The sequence below is a fragment of the Bidens hawaiensis genome, unplaced genomic scaffold (genome assembly GCF_021521415.1).
Source record: "Bidens hawaiensis isolate Kalapana, Puna unplaced genomic scaffold, B.hawaiensis_p1.1 tig00008542_1, whole genome shotgun sequence".
Taxonomy (NCBI): domain Eukaryota; kingdom Viridiplantae; phylum Streptophyta; class Magnoliopsida; order Asterales; family Asteraceae; genus Bidens; species Bidens hawaiensis.
Genome location: NW_027491613.1, coordinates 261,977 through 278,343, shown reverse-complemented (window position 1 = coordinate 278,343; position 16,367 = coordinate 261,977). Strand labels below are relative to the sequence as shown.

The window sequence follows — 16,367 nt, the reverse complement described above, 5'->3', positions numbered from 1 at the left end:
TCTATACATAAATATGCCAATTCTTTTCAAATTTACAAATAAATAAAATAAAACAAAGTACAGTTATGTTCTTCATGTACATTTCTATGTTGCTCCTCTGCAAACATAGTTTTTTCTTTAAGCATGTTCTATAAAGATATCATACAACATATACATTGCAAATTGTGAGATTATCTATACAGCTATATTTAAATAACCCTCAGTTTTCAGAACATCTTTAAACCAGTTGACCGAAGACTTTGGGATCCTTGTCAAGTTATTCTTGTAGTCGACGTAATAAAGTCCAAACTGAACTGTATACCCGTAGTTCCATTCCCAGTTATCAAGTAACGACCACACGAAATAGCCTCGCACGTCACACCCGTCTTCCCTGCAATAATAATTCACATGTTACATAACTTATTTATTTTAATTAAATGAAATTTAATGCTTTGACTACCTAATGGCAGCTGATAGGTTTGATAAATAGTCCCTGTGGAAGTTTATCCTCTTTTCATCTTGAAGTGCTTCCTCTAATTCTATACGGGCTTTGTTCGGGTCATCCATACCTGCATTTGACCAGTTTTCCTTTTAGTTTACACATTTGATCCGTTTTTCTTTTAGTTCCTTGCATTCTTTTTAGTTTACACATTTGACACGTTAAAATAAATTATAATATGATTCGACCCATTTTATTTTAGTTTACACATTTGACCCGTTTTCTTTTTAAAACGGGTCAAATGTGTAAACTAAAAAGAATGCACTTTTGACCCGTTTTCCTTTAGTTTACACATTTGACCTGTTTTCTTTTTAGTATACACTTTGACCCGTTTTCTTTTAGTTTACACATTTGACCCGTTTTCTTTTTAGTCTACACATTTGACAGGTTAAGGATAAAATATAATACGATTTGACCCGTTTTCCTTTTAGTTTACACATATGACCTGTTTTCTTTTTCGTTTACACGTTTGACCCATTTTCCTTTTAGTTAACACATTTGACCCGTTAAAGTTAAAATATAATCTGATTTGACCCGCTTTCATTTTAGTGTATGCATTTGACCGGTTAAAGATCATATATAATCTAATGTGACCAGCTTTCTTTTTGGTTTACTCATTTGACCCGTTAGAGATAAAATATGACCTGACTTTGACCTTTTTACAAGTCAATGAAGTCAAAGTTACCATTTTCAGTGATGATCACAGGCGGGTTCCCATATTTTTCTTTGATGTACACAACCAACTTTCTTAATCCCCATGGCACTATGTGTAACCAACTCGAAGCCGACTGCAAATAATATTAAATTTTAATCAGTTTTCTGCATAAATTCTTCATCAAGATTCTATAATTTACTTAAGTCTGCTGACTTACAGTTTCACCAATGGATTCTCCATTTCTAGAAGCTACATTACACAAAGAAAACAATTAAATTAGTACCAAAAATACCATTATTATTATTATTATTATTATTATTAATTTTTACTTTTTATGAGTTGGTTATGAAATTTTACTTGATGTAATGACAGCAGCATCTGTGGACGCGTCTCGCAGTATAAACTTTCTGATACGCGTTTTGTCATTTTTAGCGTATAATGAGGTGTAACGATTGACACCAACAAAGTCCAAGGTGCCCATGATGAACTTTGAAACCTCAGGAGTGATTTCGGGTAGGCGTTCGCCTACGTTTGTTTGCATAGAAAGAGGATAGTTTCCAAGTAAAAGTGGATCAAGAAACCTGATTCACTTTAATCTGCGTTACACGGTCAAATTGGTATTTTTACCCTGAAAGTAACATTTCTACTGTGTTTGAAATATTATTAATAATATTACCAGCCGAGCTCGAAATCCATTGCGCGAGTTGCAGCTTCTTGATCTTCATCAGAGTCGGAGAACGGTTCATACCATTTTATGTCTAATGATATCCCAATTATACCTCCTTGATGTTCCTAAAGAATGTATAAATTAATTAGGAATTTCATAAATGCTCAAAAAGATTTTGGGCTTCATAAAATATCGACATACCGTTAACAAATATGGAAAAATGTGGGTACCTTTTATGAATAACTTAAATGGGTCGGGTCAAGTCGGCTAAAGGGTCAAACGAGTTCAAGTCAAAAGATCACTTTTTTAGAGAGTTGGCTAAAACGGGTCGGTCCAGGTAAAGGGTCAAACGAGTTCTAGTCAAATGGGCGCTTTTATGAGTTGACTAAAATGGGTCGAGTCAGGCTGGACAAAGGGTCAAACGAGTCAAGTCAAAAGATAATTTTTTAGTGAGTTGACTAAAATGGGCCGTATGAGGGGGGTCAAAACTCAAGACAAAATATCACTTTTTAGCGAGTTGAATAAAAATGGGCGGGGTCACTAGTCAGGTCGACCAGGTAAAGGGTCAAATGAGTTCAAATCAAAAGATCACTTTTTAGCGAGTTGACTAAAATGGGTCGGGCTGGGTTGAAATTTGTTTTTTAACCTGTCTCATTTTTAGTTAACTTATATTTTACACAAAGATTAACCCAAAATTACTTTGTTTTCTTAAGTAAACGGGCCAAAGCTGGCACCAATATTGAATTTTTTCAAGATTGTTAGAACCGGAAGAGCTGAAGAAATACCTTGAAATGTTTTTGGTATCCATGATAAACAGCAGCATGAGACAAGAGAATATTGTGAGCCACAATATACGGTTCATCAGACGATTTACCCTTTTTACATAACAAATGGAAGAGAAAAGAGCATCGTCCCGGTGCTTGAATTCCATAATCATATCCTTGAATTGCAAATCCGTGAGGCTCATTGAATGTGATCCAGTTTTTCACTCTATCTCCAAACGCCTCAAAACATGTAAAAGCGTAATGCATAAAATCCTCACTACAAAAATATAAACATATCTTGTAAACACGATCATTACAGAACCGGTTGTAAATAAAATATTTGATTTACTTACATTACTTGAGTGTCCAACCATCCATCATATTCATCTTCAAGTGTTTGTGGAAGATCCCAATGATACAAAGTTGCGTAAGGCTCAATTCCTGATATACATACATACATACATACATACATACATACATACATACATACATTAACCTGCATTAGAAGCTGTATTCGCGTACGTATTTGTATGTCATATGGTTAATATTTAAGCAAGATTTGACCTTTTTCCAGTAAGGAATCAATGAGGTTGTTGTAGTATTCGATCCCTTGTGGATTTGGTTCGCCTGTTCCGTCTGTTAGAATCAAATATCACATTTTAGTTCATATGCAAGTTTCAAAGATATGGACATTATACCATAAGTTTTAAGGTGATTAATAATCACTTTACTTGGAAATATTCTTGACCAAGATATTGAGAATCTGTAAGCATCCATTCCCAGATCCTTCATCAATTCGATATCCGTCTGATCATAATAAATATAACTTTTAATGGCGGTCGCTATTCATATACCAATGATAGCAGATATCGGCGACGTGTCATATGGCCATTATGGCCATACACGCTGCATTGATAGACATACATGCGATTTCTTGACTGCCATAGAAATGACTGATGTGACTACCGAAAAAAGCCATATTTTTTTTCTCCCTATAATATGACCATATTTTAGGGCGAAAAGCGATCAAATGGTGTTTTGTTAGACGTAGGTCCTACAAGTGTATGAGGACCAAAATCACACAGCCCGTATGACTTTTTTGACCGATAAAAGTCATGACCTTTTTCACCCTATCATGCAACTCATACTTTAGGGCAAAAAGGGTGATAGGCCCCGCTTTTATAGACGTACGAACCGTATGATAGGACGAAAAAAAAAGTCCTACGTTAGTATCACTTTTTTTATTTAAAAATTTGACTAATGTGACACTGACAAAAGTCTTCCAGTTCGTATAACCTTTTTCAGACTATCATACGAACCGTATGATAGGGCGGAAAAAATGTCATACATACACTTTTTGTAGTTTACCATTATCACAACTATTTCAATTTCCCATCAAATTTGGTTGCTTGCATACATAACAAAGTAAGGAATCTAATCTCAATCTTGAACATTAAGTTTCCACTTTTCACACAATTCAAGCAAAACCGAACCTTGAAGCGATGATATTGATCGACAGCCTGATCCGCATTGCTAAAGTCCAATATCCTCCCTATTCAAACAATCATCAATTACAATCCTATCTCAATAAACATTAGAATTAGTCAAAAAACAAACTTAGATTAATCATTAATTATTAATTACCAGGTAACCTTGAAAAAGTATCCCAAATACTATTTCCCTTATTCCCTTCATCAACTGCTCCTTCAAACTATCATTAACAAACAAAACTAATAAACTAATGATCAAATGCCTTAAAAAAAAACCTGGTAAGCAGATGAAGCAGTTCCGAATGTGAACCCGTCCGGGAAGTCGGTTCGGCTAGTGGATTCTGATGTTATGAACAAAGATATTGTGATGAACAAAGTGAGAATAATAATAATAATAATAATAATAATAATAATAATAATAATAATAATGGGTTTCATGGGTGTGTATAGTTTGAAGAATGTTTTGGCGGTGAATGGGTAGTATTAGTTGGTTGGACGGAAATTTATTTATCAAGGTCATGTAGAATAAATGAGATTAAATATTGAAATAATAAAATAAATAAAATATTAAAATGTTAAAATAATGCGAGAGTATAAAAGGAGGATGTGATGGTGCGTGGAGGTGACGCGTACGATAAGGAATGATGATAAATAACTGAAAGTGTACTATTATTAATCTTAAAAAACAAGGAGACTTCCAAGTTCTAACCTTAGGCTATGTGTAGTGGAGGGGCTATAATTAGAGGCGAATTGTGACACGTGACGCTTAGTCAGTCAGGGGCGGACCCACATAGTTCCCATCGGGGTCCCGGGACACCAATTTTTTTTTTAAATTACTTAGAGACGATATATTAAATTTTGTAAGGACCCCATAAAAATTAATACTTGGAACCCATACTATAAAGGTTGAACTAGTCTAGTGGAAAGTCCCTTGTTTTTTCTTTGAGAGGTTGCAGGTTCAAGCCTCACCATACCCAGTTTTTGTTGTTTTTAATATTCTAGTCAATATTAGTTATTTAGTTAGGGTATTTGTGTTTTTTCTTTAGTTTATCCCATATAACCATTATCACTTTAGTTTATCCCATATAACCATTATCACCATGCAACATATATAATGACAACATGAGTTTTACATATACTTCAATTATTTATCTTGTGTATGTATATTATAATTAATCATTTATTTGTGTAAGAGTTAGTTTTTCATGTCTTGGTTATTCATGTAAGACCATATATATATAGCTTACGCTTATGTTTTTCGGGTATGAATAAAAATGAATTAAAAGTGTATGTTCTATCTAGTTTCTAATCTATATTCTTTCTACTTACTCGTTTCCGATGACACCATATTTTCGTGTTTTATTATGTTCCTCCTCTCGACCCGACCCGATTAACGACCGGCCCAAAAATTTTGTAAACCGGAAAAATTGGGACCCCATTGACAAAAAATCCTGGGTCCGCCACTGCAGTCAGCATAAAGTGAAAATTTGTTTTTGGAGTGTAATGGTGTAGGGGCTACAAGTTGGCCCACAGTGTGTTTTTTTATTATTTTCTTTTTATAATTAAACTAACCAAATAAAAACCAATTTATTTAAATAATTATAAATAAATGTATTAAAATTAAAAAATAAATAAATAAAATACATAAAACTAAAAAAAACACACCACAACAAAATGCATATAAAAAGTTATAAATATTTAAAAAGTCTAGGGTATAAAATGTAAATAATAATAATAATAATATATAATATATAATCTCCCAACCCAACCCGTCCCCTTCCCCTTCCCCAGCATGTTTTTCCGGCGAATCTCACATGTTTTTCCGGTGACTGCCACGATTTTCTGGCGAGAATAACACCCCGTCCCTTTCCCCCAACATGTTTAAAACCATGTGTGATATAAAATATTATTATTTTCTTCACATCTCGGTGAAAAATAAACCCCGCCCCCCACCCCTTTTCGCCCAAATATCGCCGGGGGGGGGGGGGGGGTGGTGTGTTCTTGCCCCTTTTCGCCCCAATCCGGCGCCCATTACACATGGCCTTATCATGAAGATACTGTTGTACTTTCATATTTAAATTGAGAACTTAAATGAAAATAATGTACTTTAGAGAAAAAAGTACCAAAAATACACATAACTAGTTTTTATTCCTGTATTACGAAAGTTGCTTTACATTACTCGTTTTTAATATTTATATACTTTTTTACGTTTAATTTTATTTATTGTAATGAAATTTATAATATACTTAGAGTTTGATGATAAAAAGGTTTCACAAATAAATAAGATTTTATAACCTGGTTTGAAAGTTATCTAGGTTTAGTAAGACCCAAGACCCGCTTATTATTTTTAATATAAAATTGTTTCTTAATTATAAATAATACTTTTTTTTCAAAAAACATATAAAAATTTTTAGTATATTCTATTTTATAGGATTTTCACATCAATAATTTGGTGAGAATAATTTTTAATTTAATGAGATGTTATAACCCGTTTAACAAATATCTGGGTTTTTTGAGACTCATACCCGTGAATTCGGTTCAAATGCATGAGAAACATCCATTTAAAAATCAAGCAAATCTAATGACTCAAAAAAAAGGGAGCGACCACATCGCGACACGTAGGATTTTTATGTTTTCGTTTATATATATTATAAATTGATTAATTTTTTTTTAATTTAAATTGGAGATCAATCTTATTTCTCAATATACAATTTTTTTAATACATGTTTCCTAAAAAAAATTTTCTTATTGGGTTGGGGAAAAAACTAGTAAACTTGGACCATATATATAGGGCTGTTAACGAACCAAGCCGAACCGAGCAAGTGTATGCTCGAACTCGGCTGGAATTGAAATTGAGCGGCTCGGATCGGTTTGAATTTAAGTAAACGAGCGGGAAAACGTTGCTCGAACTCGGCTCGAATTTAAACCGATCGAGCGGCTCGGCTCGGCTCGTTTCGCTCAGATTGGAATGAAGTATACGAGACAACTAAACTTTAGGATGCAGAGAAGCATGTGATTAGCCATTAGCAAGCGATTATGATTCTCCAATTCAGCAGCGTATGGCGTGGATAGAGAGGAGTGGAGCCGTGGCATGGATTGTGACGATACAGATAGAGAGGTTGACGGTATGATGATGGTGCTGGTTTGAATTGATACAGGTTAGCGTTGTGACGGCGTAGCTGTGGATTCGTGGCACATATGTCATATTGTGAAAGTTAGTCTTTAGGGTTTGTAAGCTACGACATTGCTCACTGCTATTTATTATTTTATTTTTTGATATTTCAAGTAAATATAATTAAGTTACATATAATTCAATATTTTAATATTACTTATAAAATTAATTTTCTGTGTACATATATAATTCTAAGTGTTATATATATATATATATATATATATATATATAGAAAAGAGTTCAAATAAAAAACAAGTGTCTTGTGAAAAGTGTGAGAAGAACTTTAAAATAAAACAAACCATCTAAATATGACACTATACAATTTAAATATGAAACAATACAATTATTTAGAAACTACCAATCTCAACTACCAGATCATAGATCCAAGGGTCTAGATCTATTCTTATTATTCTCACAAAAATATTATTTTTTACATTAACCCTACCCTATATATATATATATAGGGTTAGTATCATTTAAGAACTCTAAAAAAGTTAAGAACTCTTAGGAACTCTAAACAATCAAACATTTTTGTAATTCTTTTTATATATTAACATTATGTAAGAGTAGTTTTATCATATTTTATATAAAAAATTTTGATTACATATATCAATCATAAGTTTACATATGTGTAAAATTTATGTACTAACAAATTTACATAGGTGTAAAACAAAACATAGATGTGTATAAAAATTAATTTTCAAAATTGTAATTATATATATATATATATATATATATATATATATATATAAAATGATAAAGCTACAATCAAATAACATTAACATATAAATTTTTTTTATAAAAAATGTTAGTTTTTAAGGGTTCCTTCAAGTACTTAAATAATTTAACAGTTCTGTAATGATACTCATCCAATATATATATATATATATATATATATATATATATATATATATAGAGAGAGAGAGAGAGAGAGGGGGGGTTATAATAAGAAGTAAATTTTTCTAAAAAGTGTAGAAAGTGTGTTTTCACACATCGCACAATATACACACCACAACTAAAATAAAACACACCTCACAATAAACACACCACAACTAAAATAAAACACACCGTACAATAAACACACTTTCCATATCCACCGTCATATCAACATATCTAACGCATCAGATTACTTTTTACGCTTCTTAGACACACTCCACTTCTTATTATAACCCCACCCTATACATATAATAAAAAAAACTAAAAATATTCGAGTCGAACCAAACCGAGCGAACCCTTGCTCGTTGCTTGGCTCGTTTACAAACTTAAGCGAGCAGAGCGTCTTGTTTATAATCGAGCGAAAAAGCGGGCAAGCAGTTTCCGAGCGAGCGGCGAGCGAGTTCGATTGACGAGCGAGTTCTATTGTAATAAGTGGTGTTCAAAAAATCGGCATCCAAATCCGTATCTGCAATATCTGAACATCCGAATCCGAATTATCCGAAAATTTCGATATCCAAGATTCGGATATCCGAATTTTTGGATTCGGATTTGGATTTGGATTCGGATTCGGATTCGGATTCGGATAGTGATTTTGAAAATTTTTGGATAGTTCGAATATCCGAACTATCAAAATTATTATTTTTAACTATTAAATACTAAATATTCTCTATAAATTTCGGATAATCTTTAGATATTTCGGATAACTTTTCGGATATTTTGGATAATTTCCTTATATTTCGGATATTTTTTAGATATTTCGGATAATTTTTCGGATATTTGGGATAATTTTCAGATAGTTTTTCGGATACCTTTTGGATATTTAGAATAACCGATATATTTTTAAAAGCAGTTCTTTAAATTTTTTTATAATTGTTATTTTTTCAAATATTTCGAATATCTGATTCACTATACGATCGAATTTCCTAAATTTCGGGTATCCAAACTTTGGATATCTGAAATTTTGGATTCGGTTTCGGATAGTGAAATCCACTATCCGAAAGCTCCGAATTTTCGAAGTTTTGATATCCGAAACTCCGGATATCCGACTTTGAACACCCTTAATTGTAATGTGTAGTTCATTGTTAGGGTTAGCAGTCATAGTAAATGACCTGTTAAAAGGGAAGGGACTCGATTTTAGAGAGCAATCTTATTATCAACTTATGTAATAGAAGGTTAATCAATATAATTGTGTGCATTGAAGTTACCTAGTGCTCTTCGTATTATTCATATTTTTGTTATTCTTGAATTATTACGGTGTTTAGATTCTGCCTAAACATCGTGTTCGTATTGATATCATATTGTTAAAGATTCGTCTTGGGACTTACGATGTTGTTATAGGTTTGTTACATATTTTCCTCTTCGTCTTTGTTTTGATTAGTGTCGATTAGTTTTTCTTATACGATTGTCGAATATTTCGGGATACATTTACGGTTTTAATTCTTTGTCACCTACCTGACGCAACGTGCGAGGTACTAAATACTAGTTTGGACTATTTTGTAAATTGTTACGGGTTGTTATGAGTCATTTAATATTGTCAAAGGGTTAAAATGGGCATATGTGAAAAAAAACTATGTGCGGGCCCGCATGAGCCAACAGATAAAAGAGAGCGGGTCAGGATAATTGAAAAGATAAAAGAGAATGGGCAAGCGATTGGAAACATACGAGTTGTCTTTTCTTCATCAATCCTCTTAATTTTTTTTGTTGTGAGACAAAAGAGAACCAAGCAACTTGAAACTGTATGCATAACCGGTGCCAGTCCGTGTAACGTTACATTAGGGCGAACCTCCGGACCATATGGTAAGCCCGTTTAGTATGCATGTAACGGGGCATCGAAAGCACCATCCAGTACTGATTGCGCGTACCGACGCCGGATTGTGTGTGTACCAACGTTATTTTTACGGCTTCGATGTCGGGTTACCGCATACGGGCACTGTTTATGTGTCGATGTCAGGTTACACAAATACTAACATGGTGTTGCGCGTGTTAATAAAAGAATAAACGTTAATAGCCGATTAGTGGGATTTAAACTCATTCCAATCCTTCCTGACCCGTACCCAGACTAACCTGAGACAGAATGACCTTTTTCTTAAGTTGGCATACAATGCTGGCAAGTACCCGTTCTATCCTGACATGCCACCGTCTCGCCTATTTCACCAAGTCTATTTTTCGCCTATAAGTTTCTAGATTCTTTATTTCTAGCTTGGTCAAAGGGGTACTAAATAGGATTAGCCGGCTAAGACAACTAAGCTAATCTCTATCTATTCTTTATTGCACTGAAATTTTTAAAGAATACTGAAGAAACACGGATCCAATCCCCGGGTATGGGTCCTGGATCCAATGAGTCCACAGGGTAAAATACGATAACTATTAACACAGTATGAGCACAACTTCCCGAAGTCCAATGACCGGAACCTGGAAAACAGACACCGTGAGTCTCGTTACAGGAAGGACAAGGAGGGGTGTCTTCCTGTAATCACCCTCCGGCGTGAGAATTAGTAACGTTCGTAAAGGTGAAAGTACTGAAAACTCCACAGACTAAGTGTAGTCAGAGTATATGTAAGTTCGAGTGACTGTGAATGAAATGAATACCTCATGCAGGTTGACAAGGTATTTATAGCTGAAGGATGTAGGAAGGTGATTGGGCCAGCTGTCCTCTTCTAGAAGATCTTGGTAACCGCTTGGACACGTGTCCCTTTGTGATAGGTTGAGCTATACGTCCCATGTGCATGGGTATAACAACTTGGACACGCGTCGTCTGATGATAGGACAAATCATATCCTGGCCATGTGCACGGTTATAACAACCTGGCCAAGTGTCCTTTGCTCATTGGCTGGTGAGTCACGTATTCGTGAAGTAACAATCGTGGATACTCTTCTAGAGGATAGTTAGTTTGTGACAGCTGTCCAGTTGGCATTGCCTTCTGGTCATTTTAGTGGACAGATGTCCTATCTCGCGGATGACTGGATGCTTCCGCGTGTGGTGTGAGGACGTTCCTCTTCTATCGAGTTATGCGGATGATCCATATGTCCCGCGGGTGGTGTATGAGAGGTTTCTCTATGACCTGCGGGTGATCCTTAAGGGTATTTGGGTCTTTTTGGTACCCTACCTCTATAAGTCCCCCCAGTCCAGTGTTTCTTTCGCGTGAAGTCCTTATGCAGGTGAAATTTGGACTTAATGTATTTTTGGGGGTTTTTGAATTTTAAGGTTTGGTAGAAAATATCCTCTGTTGGTGTAGATAATCATGAAAAAAGGGACAAGTTGACCACTCGCAGGCGCGTGAACAGGTGATGGAACGTTTTTAACGGTTGTCACTGTACCCGACTGTGCAACTTTTCCTCTTTTTCGAATTTCCCGCGTGACGTGGCGATTGTTGATTAGGCGATGACTTTCTCTCTCCACTGTTCATATCCCATCGCATTAATTGCGATGGGTATAAATAGTGAGAGATATCTTCTAATCGAAATTTTTATCGCCTTTGATTCTTGATTATCTTCTTTTTTTTTTTCTCTTTGATACAATACCGATCAAAGCTTATTATAATGTCGAACGTTCAAACCGAAGTTGATAAGATAGAAATTTCATGGGACCGTTCTGAATACGAGAAGTTGTTGGAGACTTACGGCATTCCACCGGAATGAGAACCGGAATTTCCTTCTCCGGGTTCTATAGCCAGCCTGCCACCGCCTGGCAAAATGGCTGTCTATTCTGATTATTTCGTTTATGGGAATTTTCGTTTTCCCATAACGAGATTTTTCATGAAGGTGTTAACTGCTTATGGAATCCATTTATCCCAATTGCATCCGCGTGCTGTAATGCGAATTCGTCACTATGAATTCGTATGTATAGCACGTGACCTGGTACCATATATTGACCGATTCCCGGTTTTCTATCGTCTTGCCAACCGTGACGGTTGGTTTACATGCCAAGGCTTTTCCAATAGGAGTCTTGGCTACAAAGTCGAGAAGGGGCACGCCAACTGGCGTAATAAGTTTTTCTGGATCTCCGAAGACGTGGTACATGTTGCCATGGTCCGTCATCCGGTTAATAGCGCTCTTCCGGACGTTGTCACGGACGCTCACGAGGGCCGTGATTGGTATTGCGCTCTAATTGTGGAGCCAACACCAATGCGGGCGTTGCCTGAGGAGGCCCTAGTGTGGGCAGGCATGAGCCACTTGTGGCCATCGGAATTTATGGAGCCTATTTTCGTTGATCCGAATGAACGTAAGTTGTCTTTATTGCCTTTTCTCTTCCTTGAATCTTTTTATGATTGATTTTCTATCTTTTCAGGTCGGAGTTCTATGCTTAACGCCCTCTTTGAGGATAGGGGTTGTGTCCGTAAGAGCATTCGTGATGCGGGGGACCGACCCATCCTTGAGAAGACCAAATCTCGATTTCTTTTTCCAACGAAGGTGCGGGCTGAACCTGTTATTTCGGACGCCACCTTTCAAACAGGTGCGTATGTTCTAAACCCTCCTCCGCTTAATGCCATTACTTCTGATGGGATATCGCCATTCTATCATCAAGCGATGATGATGACGATGCCTCTGAGTTTTCTGCCTCTCAAGAGGAGAGGAATTCTGATGACAATGCCCCTTAATTTTCCTCTGTCTCTTTTATTGATAGAGTTGGAGAAGAAGAGAGCCTTTTCGTCCTTTCAAGCGGGTGACGCGGGTGCAAAAACTGCGGACGCTGGAGAGGGGTCATCGAAGAAAAGAAAGAAAACCCAACGTCCTAAGAAGCCTCAATATAGTCTTGCGGAACGTATGTATACAGTAGAAGGTATGCATTTTTCTTTCTGTGTCTTATTATTTTGAAGTGTTAACTATGTATAGCTTTTTCTTTTTTGTAGATCCATCGATCTTTGGGGATGATATATCTGAGAGACTACCCACACCGACTCCCAAATCTGATAAACTGTCGTCTCCTCCTCCGGAGAAAACAACGGAAGATAGGCCACCTACCCCTCCAACTGAGGTTACTGCGGATGAACCAGTCGTCCAGTCTGGGACTGAAAGTCCTTTTGACTACCTTTTTGAGACTGGGACTGCTACTGGTTCTCAGGGGAGTGGCCCTGCCGCTAACGCGGAGGGTTTCCGGATCGACGAGTCTCCGCCTCGTCTTCCTCCTCAGCAATCATCCTCCAATCCTGTTCGTCTTGAGACTTCAGGTTCACGTTATTATGGAGATGCTAATCTGGGGGACAGTTTTGACCTATTTGTCCCGCCATGGGATATTATTAATGGGTCCCGATTTTCTGATCCCGGGACCTGTATGAGTTTTGTCAAGCATTGCGTGCTGCCTGTTGAAATGGCGCACCAGCGTGACCGTTCCCGCCACGACCTTCATGCGGACCTATCTTTTTTCCTTGGCTAACAGTTTAGCCTGTAGCCAGGAAATTTTACGTGAATAGCGTACCATGGGTGGGAAACTGGGTGAAGCCTCCCGAGCTCTTGAAGTTGCGAGGAAAGAAGCTGAAGATCACCACTTGGTAGCTAAAACAGCCAGGTGGAAGCAAGCGTACGCGGAGGCCTCCCTCAAGAGTGAGCTGGACCGAAATGCTACTGCTGCTCGCCAATGGAAGGAGGCCTGTGAAAAGAAGAACTCCCTTCTTGAGGCTGCCCATGCTAAAGTGCAAAAGGAGAAGGATGATTTGGCACGGGCTCAAGAGGCAAACTCGGCTTTGGAAAATCAAGTGACCCTTCAAAGCACTCGAATCCAAGAGCTTGAGGTGGAGCTGAAGTTGCAAAGGAAGCAGATTGAGCTTAAAGACAAGAGCGCTGCTGAGATTCAAACTGCTTATGACTCCCTCCTGCAAGCTCGTGAGGAAGTGGATGCCCGTGTCACCTCGGCCTTAAATGAAAGACAACGGGCGATTGCGGAAGCTCAGGAACTCCGGATGCTAGTCGAGCACGCGGAGCAGGACTGTCAATGGTTCCTCACTCGAGGACTTGATTCTGTAAGCTTTTCCTCGTTTGTTGTCCATCATATGTGTCTTGATTCTAATTAATTTATGTTTATGTGTTACCAGGTCATCCGCCATATTAAGAGTAGTCTGGAGCTTATTGACAGCTTTGCTGACTTGATGACTGCTTCAACTCAGCTTGGATGAATGAAGGGTTTTAATGAAGGGATGACTTATGCTCAGACGAATGTTTCTCTGGAAAGTCATCCGCTCATGGCCTTGACATCAAGCAGGAGTATAGTATGCGGATTAAGGTCCATGATAACCTTGTGTTTATGTTACAAAATAAGCTTCTGGAATTTGCTGCGGCCAGCAATGTTGTGCAACAACTAAAGGAGTATCTGAATGATGAACTTGAGGACGCCTCCTCTGAGGACACTCCGCCAACTCCTCCGGAAGATGTTGTAGCCCCAAATCCGTAGGATAGAATAGGCTATGTTTTTAAACCTTTGTAAGTATTCTTTCCTCATATTGTAATCGTCTTTTGATATAATGGAAAGAAATCTTTTGAGAAATTCTTTTGTGAACTTTATACTTGTGAGTGTGATAATGTCTTTTGAAGATATTTTTGAAAATTGAAAATTTTTGAAAGTTGGATAATCATGGTGACCTGGTGGAGAGAGAAACTTCTTAGGAGCAACTGACAAGACGTGTATGATGCCCTTGACAGCCTGTTCGCAATTTCTAATCTCCCGCCTGACGTGTCAGTCATTTGGCGATCCACGGTTTCTCTCTCCTCTGGCACTCCATCAGTCGCATTAATTGCGATCAGTATAAATAGATCACTTGTGATTTCCATTGTACTTTTATCACTCTTGAATTTTCCATCTCTCAAACATTCAAGTCTTGAATTTCTGAGATTTCTTTCCTTATTCTTTTTGATCAAACGTATTAATCTGATGGCCGGAGATAAGAAAGGTACTCCTGCTATTCACGACGTTGTTGTGAACCTCAAGAAGAAAGATTATGAAGACTTCGTTAATGTCTACGGTCTGGCGTCCGGCGAGTGGTTCCGTTGCCGCTAGTCCACCTCCGAAAAAGATGGCTGTGTACGTGTACCATTTTACGACTGGGAACTTCCGGATTCCGGTGACAAAGTTCGTTCAATCGATCTTGACAACCTACGGGATTCACACATCTCAGATCCATCCTTTTGGGATGTTGGGAATTCGACATTTCGAATTGTGTTGTCAAGCTCGCGACTTCGAGCCATCTGTCGGCATGTTTTCCGTGTTCTATAAGATGACCTTCCGCGACGGGTGGTACAGTTTTGCTTCCGTTGTGAGGAATGGTATAGGTATGGAGTGGATCCGTAGCCTTCATGGCTGGAAGCCAAAGTTTTTCTGGATCAGGGAAGATGTAATACCATTCGCCATGACTTATCGCAAGGCGTAAGAGACCATGCCAGTGGTTCCGGCTGCTGCTCATGAGGGTCTGTCGTGCTTTATGATTTTGACCACCACGCCAACTCCCATACGCCCTATTCATGAGGGGGCGATGGTAAGTGAGAAGATGAGCCGCCTGTGGCCATTTCCTTCGTTGGAGCCTTATTACGAGAGGACCAACAAGAGTAAGTCTGATTGTACTCCTACTCTTCCTTTAATTAAATGTCTGATCTCTGACTTTTATCATTATATGTACAGGTGAGGGTTTCACCTTCGATACTCTGTTGGATCATGAGGGGGAATGATGGTGCGTCGCCCAATTGATCCGAGGGATGTGCCCTTTTTGGAACTCACTAGTGCCAACTTCTTATTTCCCACCGCATTCCGCCCGGAACCAGTAGTTTCCAAGGCGATGTATGCCAAAGGTAAGGATTATGTTTAAGAGTCCATTCAGAAAGGTGAGGGCATTCTACGACTCCAACCTATGACTGCTATTACTTCCAGCGGAGTGATCGTACTCTTTTCGTCCAGCGAAGAGTTGTCACTTTGCGAAGGAAGATTTCCAGTTGATGCTACTAATGTTGTGGACTCAAATGCAGGTTTGACACGCCAGAGAACCTCGTCCAGCCAGGCGGCGGATCAGGACAATGTTGATACTACTGCGGAGGGTAAGCGTCCTGCGCCGGATGATGTCATCGCTGAGGGTGGGCATCAAGCTGCTGATGCAGATGCTTCCAAGGCAGCTGGCAAATGCAAGGCTCAACCTGCTAAGGTTACCCCTTCGAAAAAATCAAAGAAGCGGAAGCCCACTACTGACTTAGAGTCGCATCTCCATCAGCTTACCTCGGAAGACCCTTT

At 37.9% G+C, this 16,367-nt stretch overlaps 1 protein-coding gene across 1 annotated transcript; it reads right to left on the bottom strand.

The window, feature by feature from the left end:
• Positions 1-174: 174 nt before the first annotated feature.
• LOC143529421 (putative beta-glucosidase 41) lies at positions 175-4,672 on the bottom strand. The gene is made up of 13 exons (XM_077025225.1): positions 4,331-4,672; positions 4,209-4,275; positions 4,058-4,116; positions 3,296-3,371; positions 3,129-3,200; positions 2,918-3,005; positions 2,586-2,841; positions 1,810-1,925; positions 1,491-1,714; positions 1,351-1,382; positions 1,164-1,266; positions 440-548; positions 175-370 (listed from the first exon to the last, which is right to left on the bottom strand). Exons 1-13 carry the CDS (start codon positions 4,490-4,492, stop codon positions 175-177), a joined length of 1,560 nt encoding a protein of 519 aa, XP_076881340.1. The 5' UTR covers positions 4,493-4,672.
• Between the last annotated feature and the right edge of the window lie 11,695 nt (positions 4,673-16,367).

Bases quoted from the DNA above. Each gene is read 5' to 3' on its own strand.
- LOC143529421 (XM_077025225.1), bottom strand. From the start codon at position 4,492: ATGAAACCCATTATTATTATTATTATTATTATTATTATTATTATTATT. The intron at 4,276-4,330 runs GTTTTTTTTTAA...TGTTAATGATAG, and splicing joins CTGCTTCATCTGCTTACCAG to TTTGAAGGAGCAGTTGATGA. The intron at 4,117-4,208 runs GTAATTAATAAT...TTGTTTGAATAG, and splicing joins TACTTTTTCAAGGTTACCTG to GGAGGATATTGGACTTTAGC.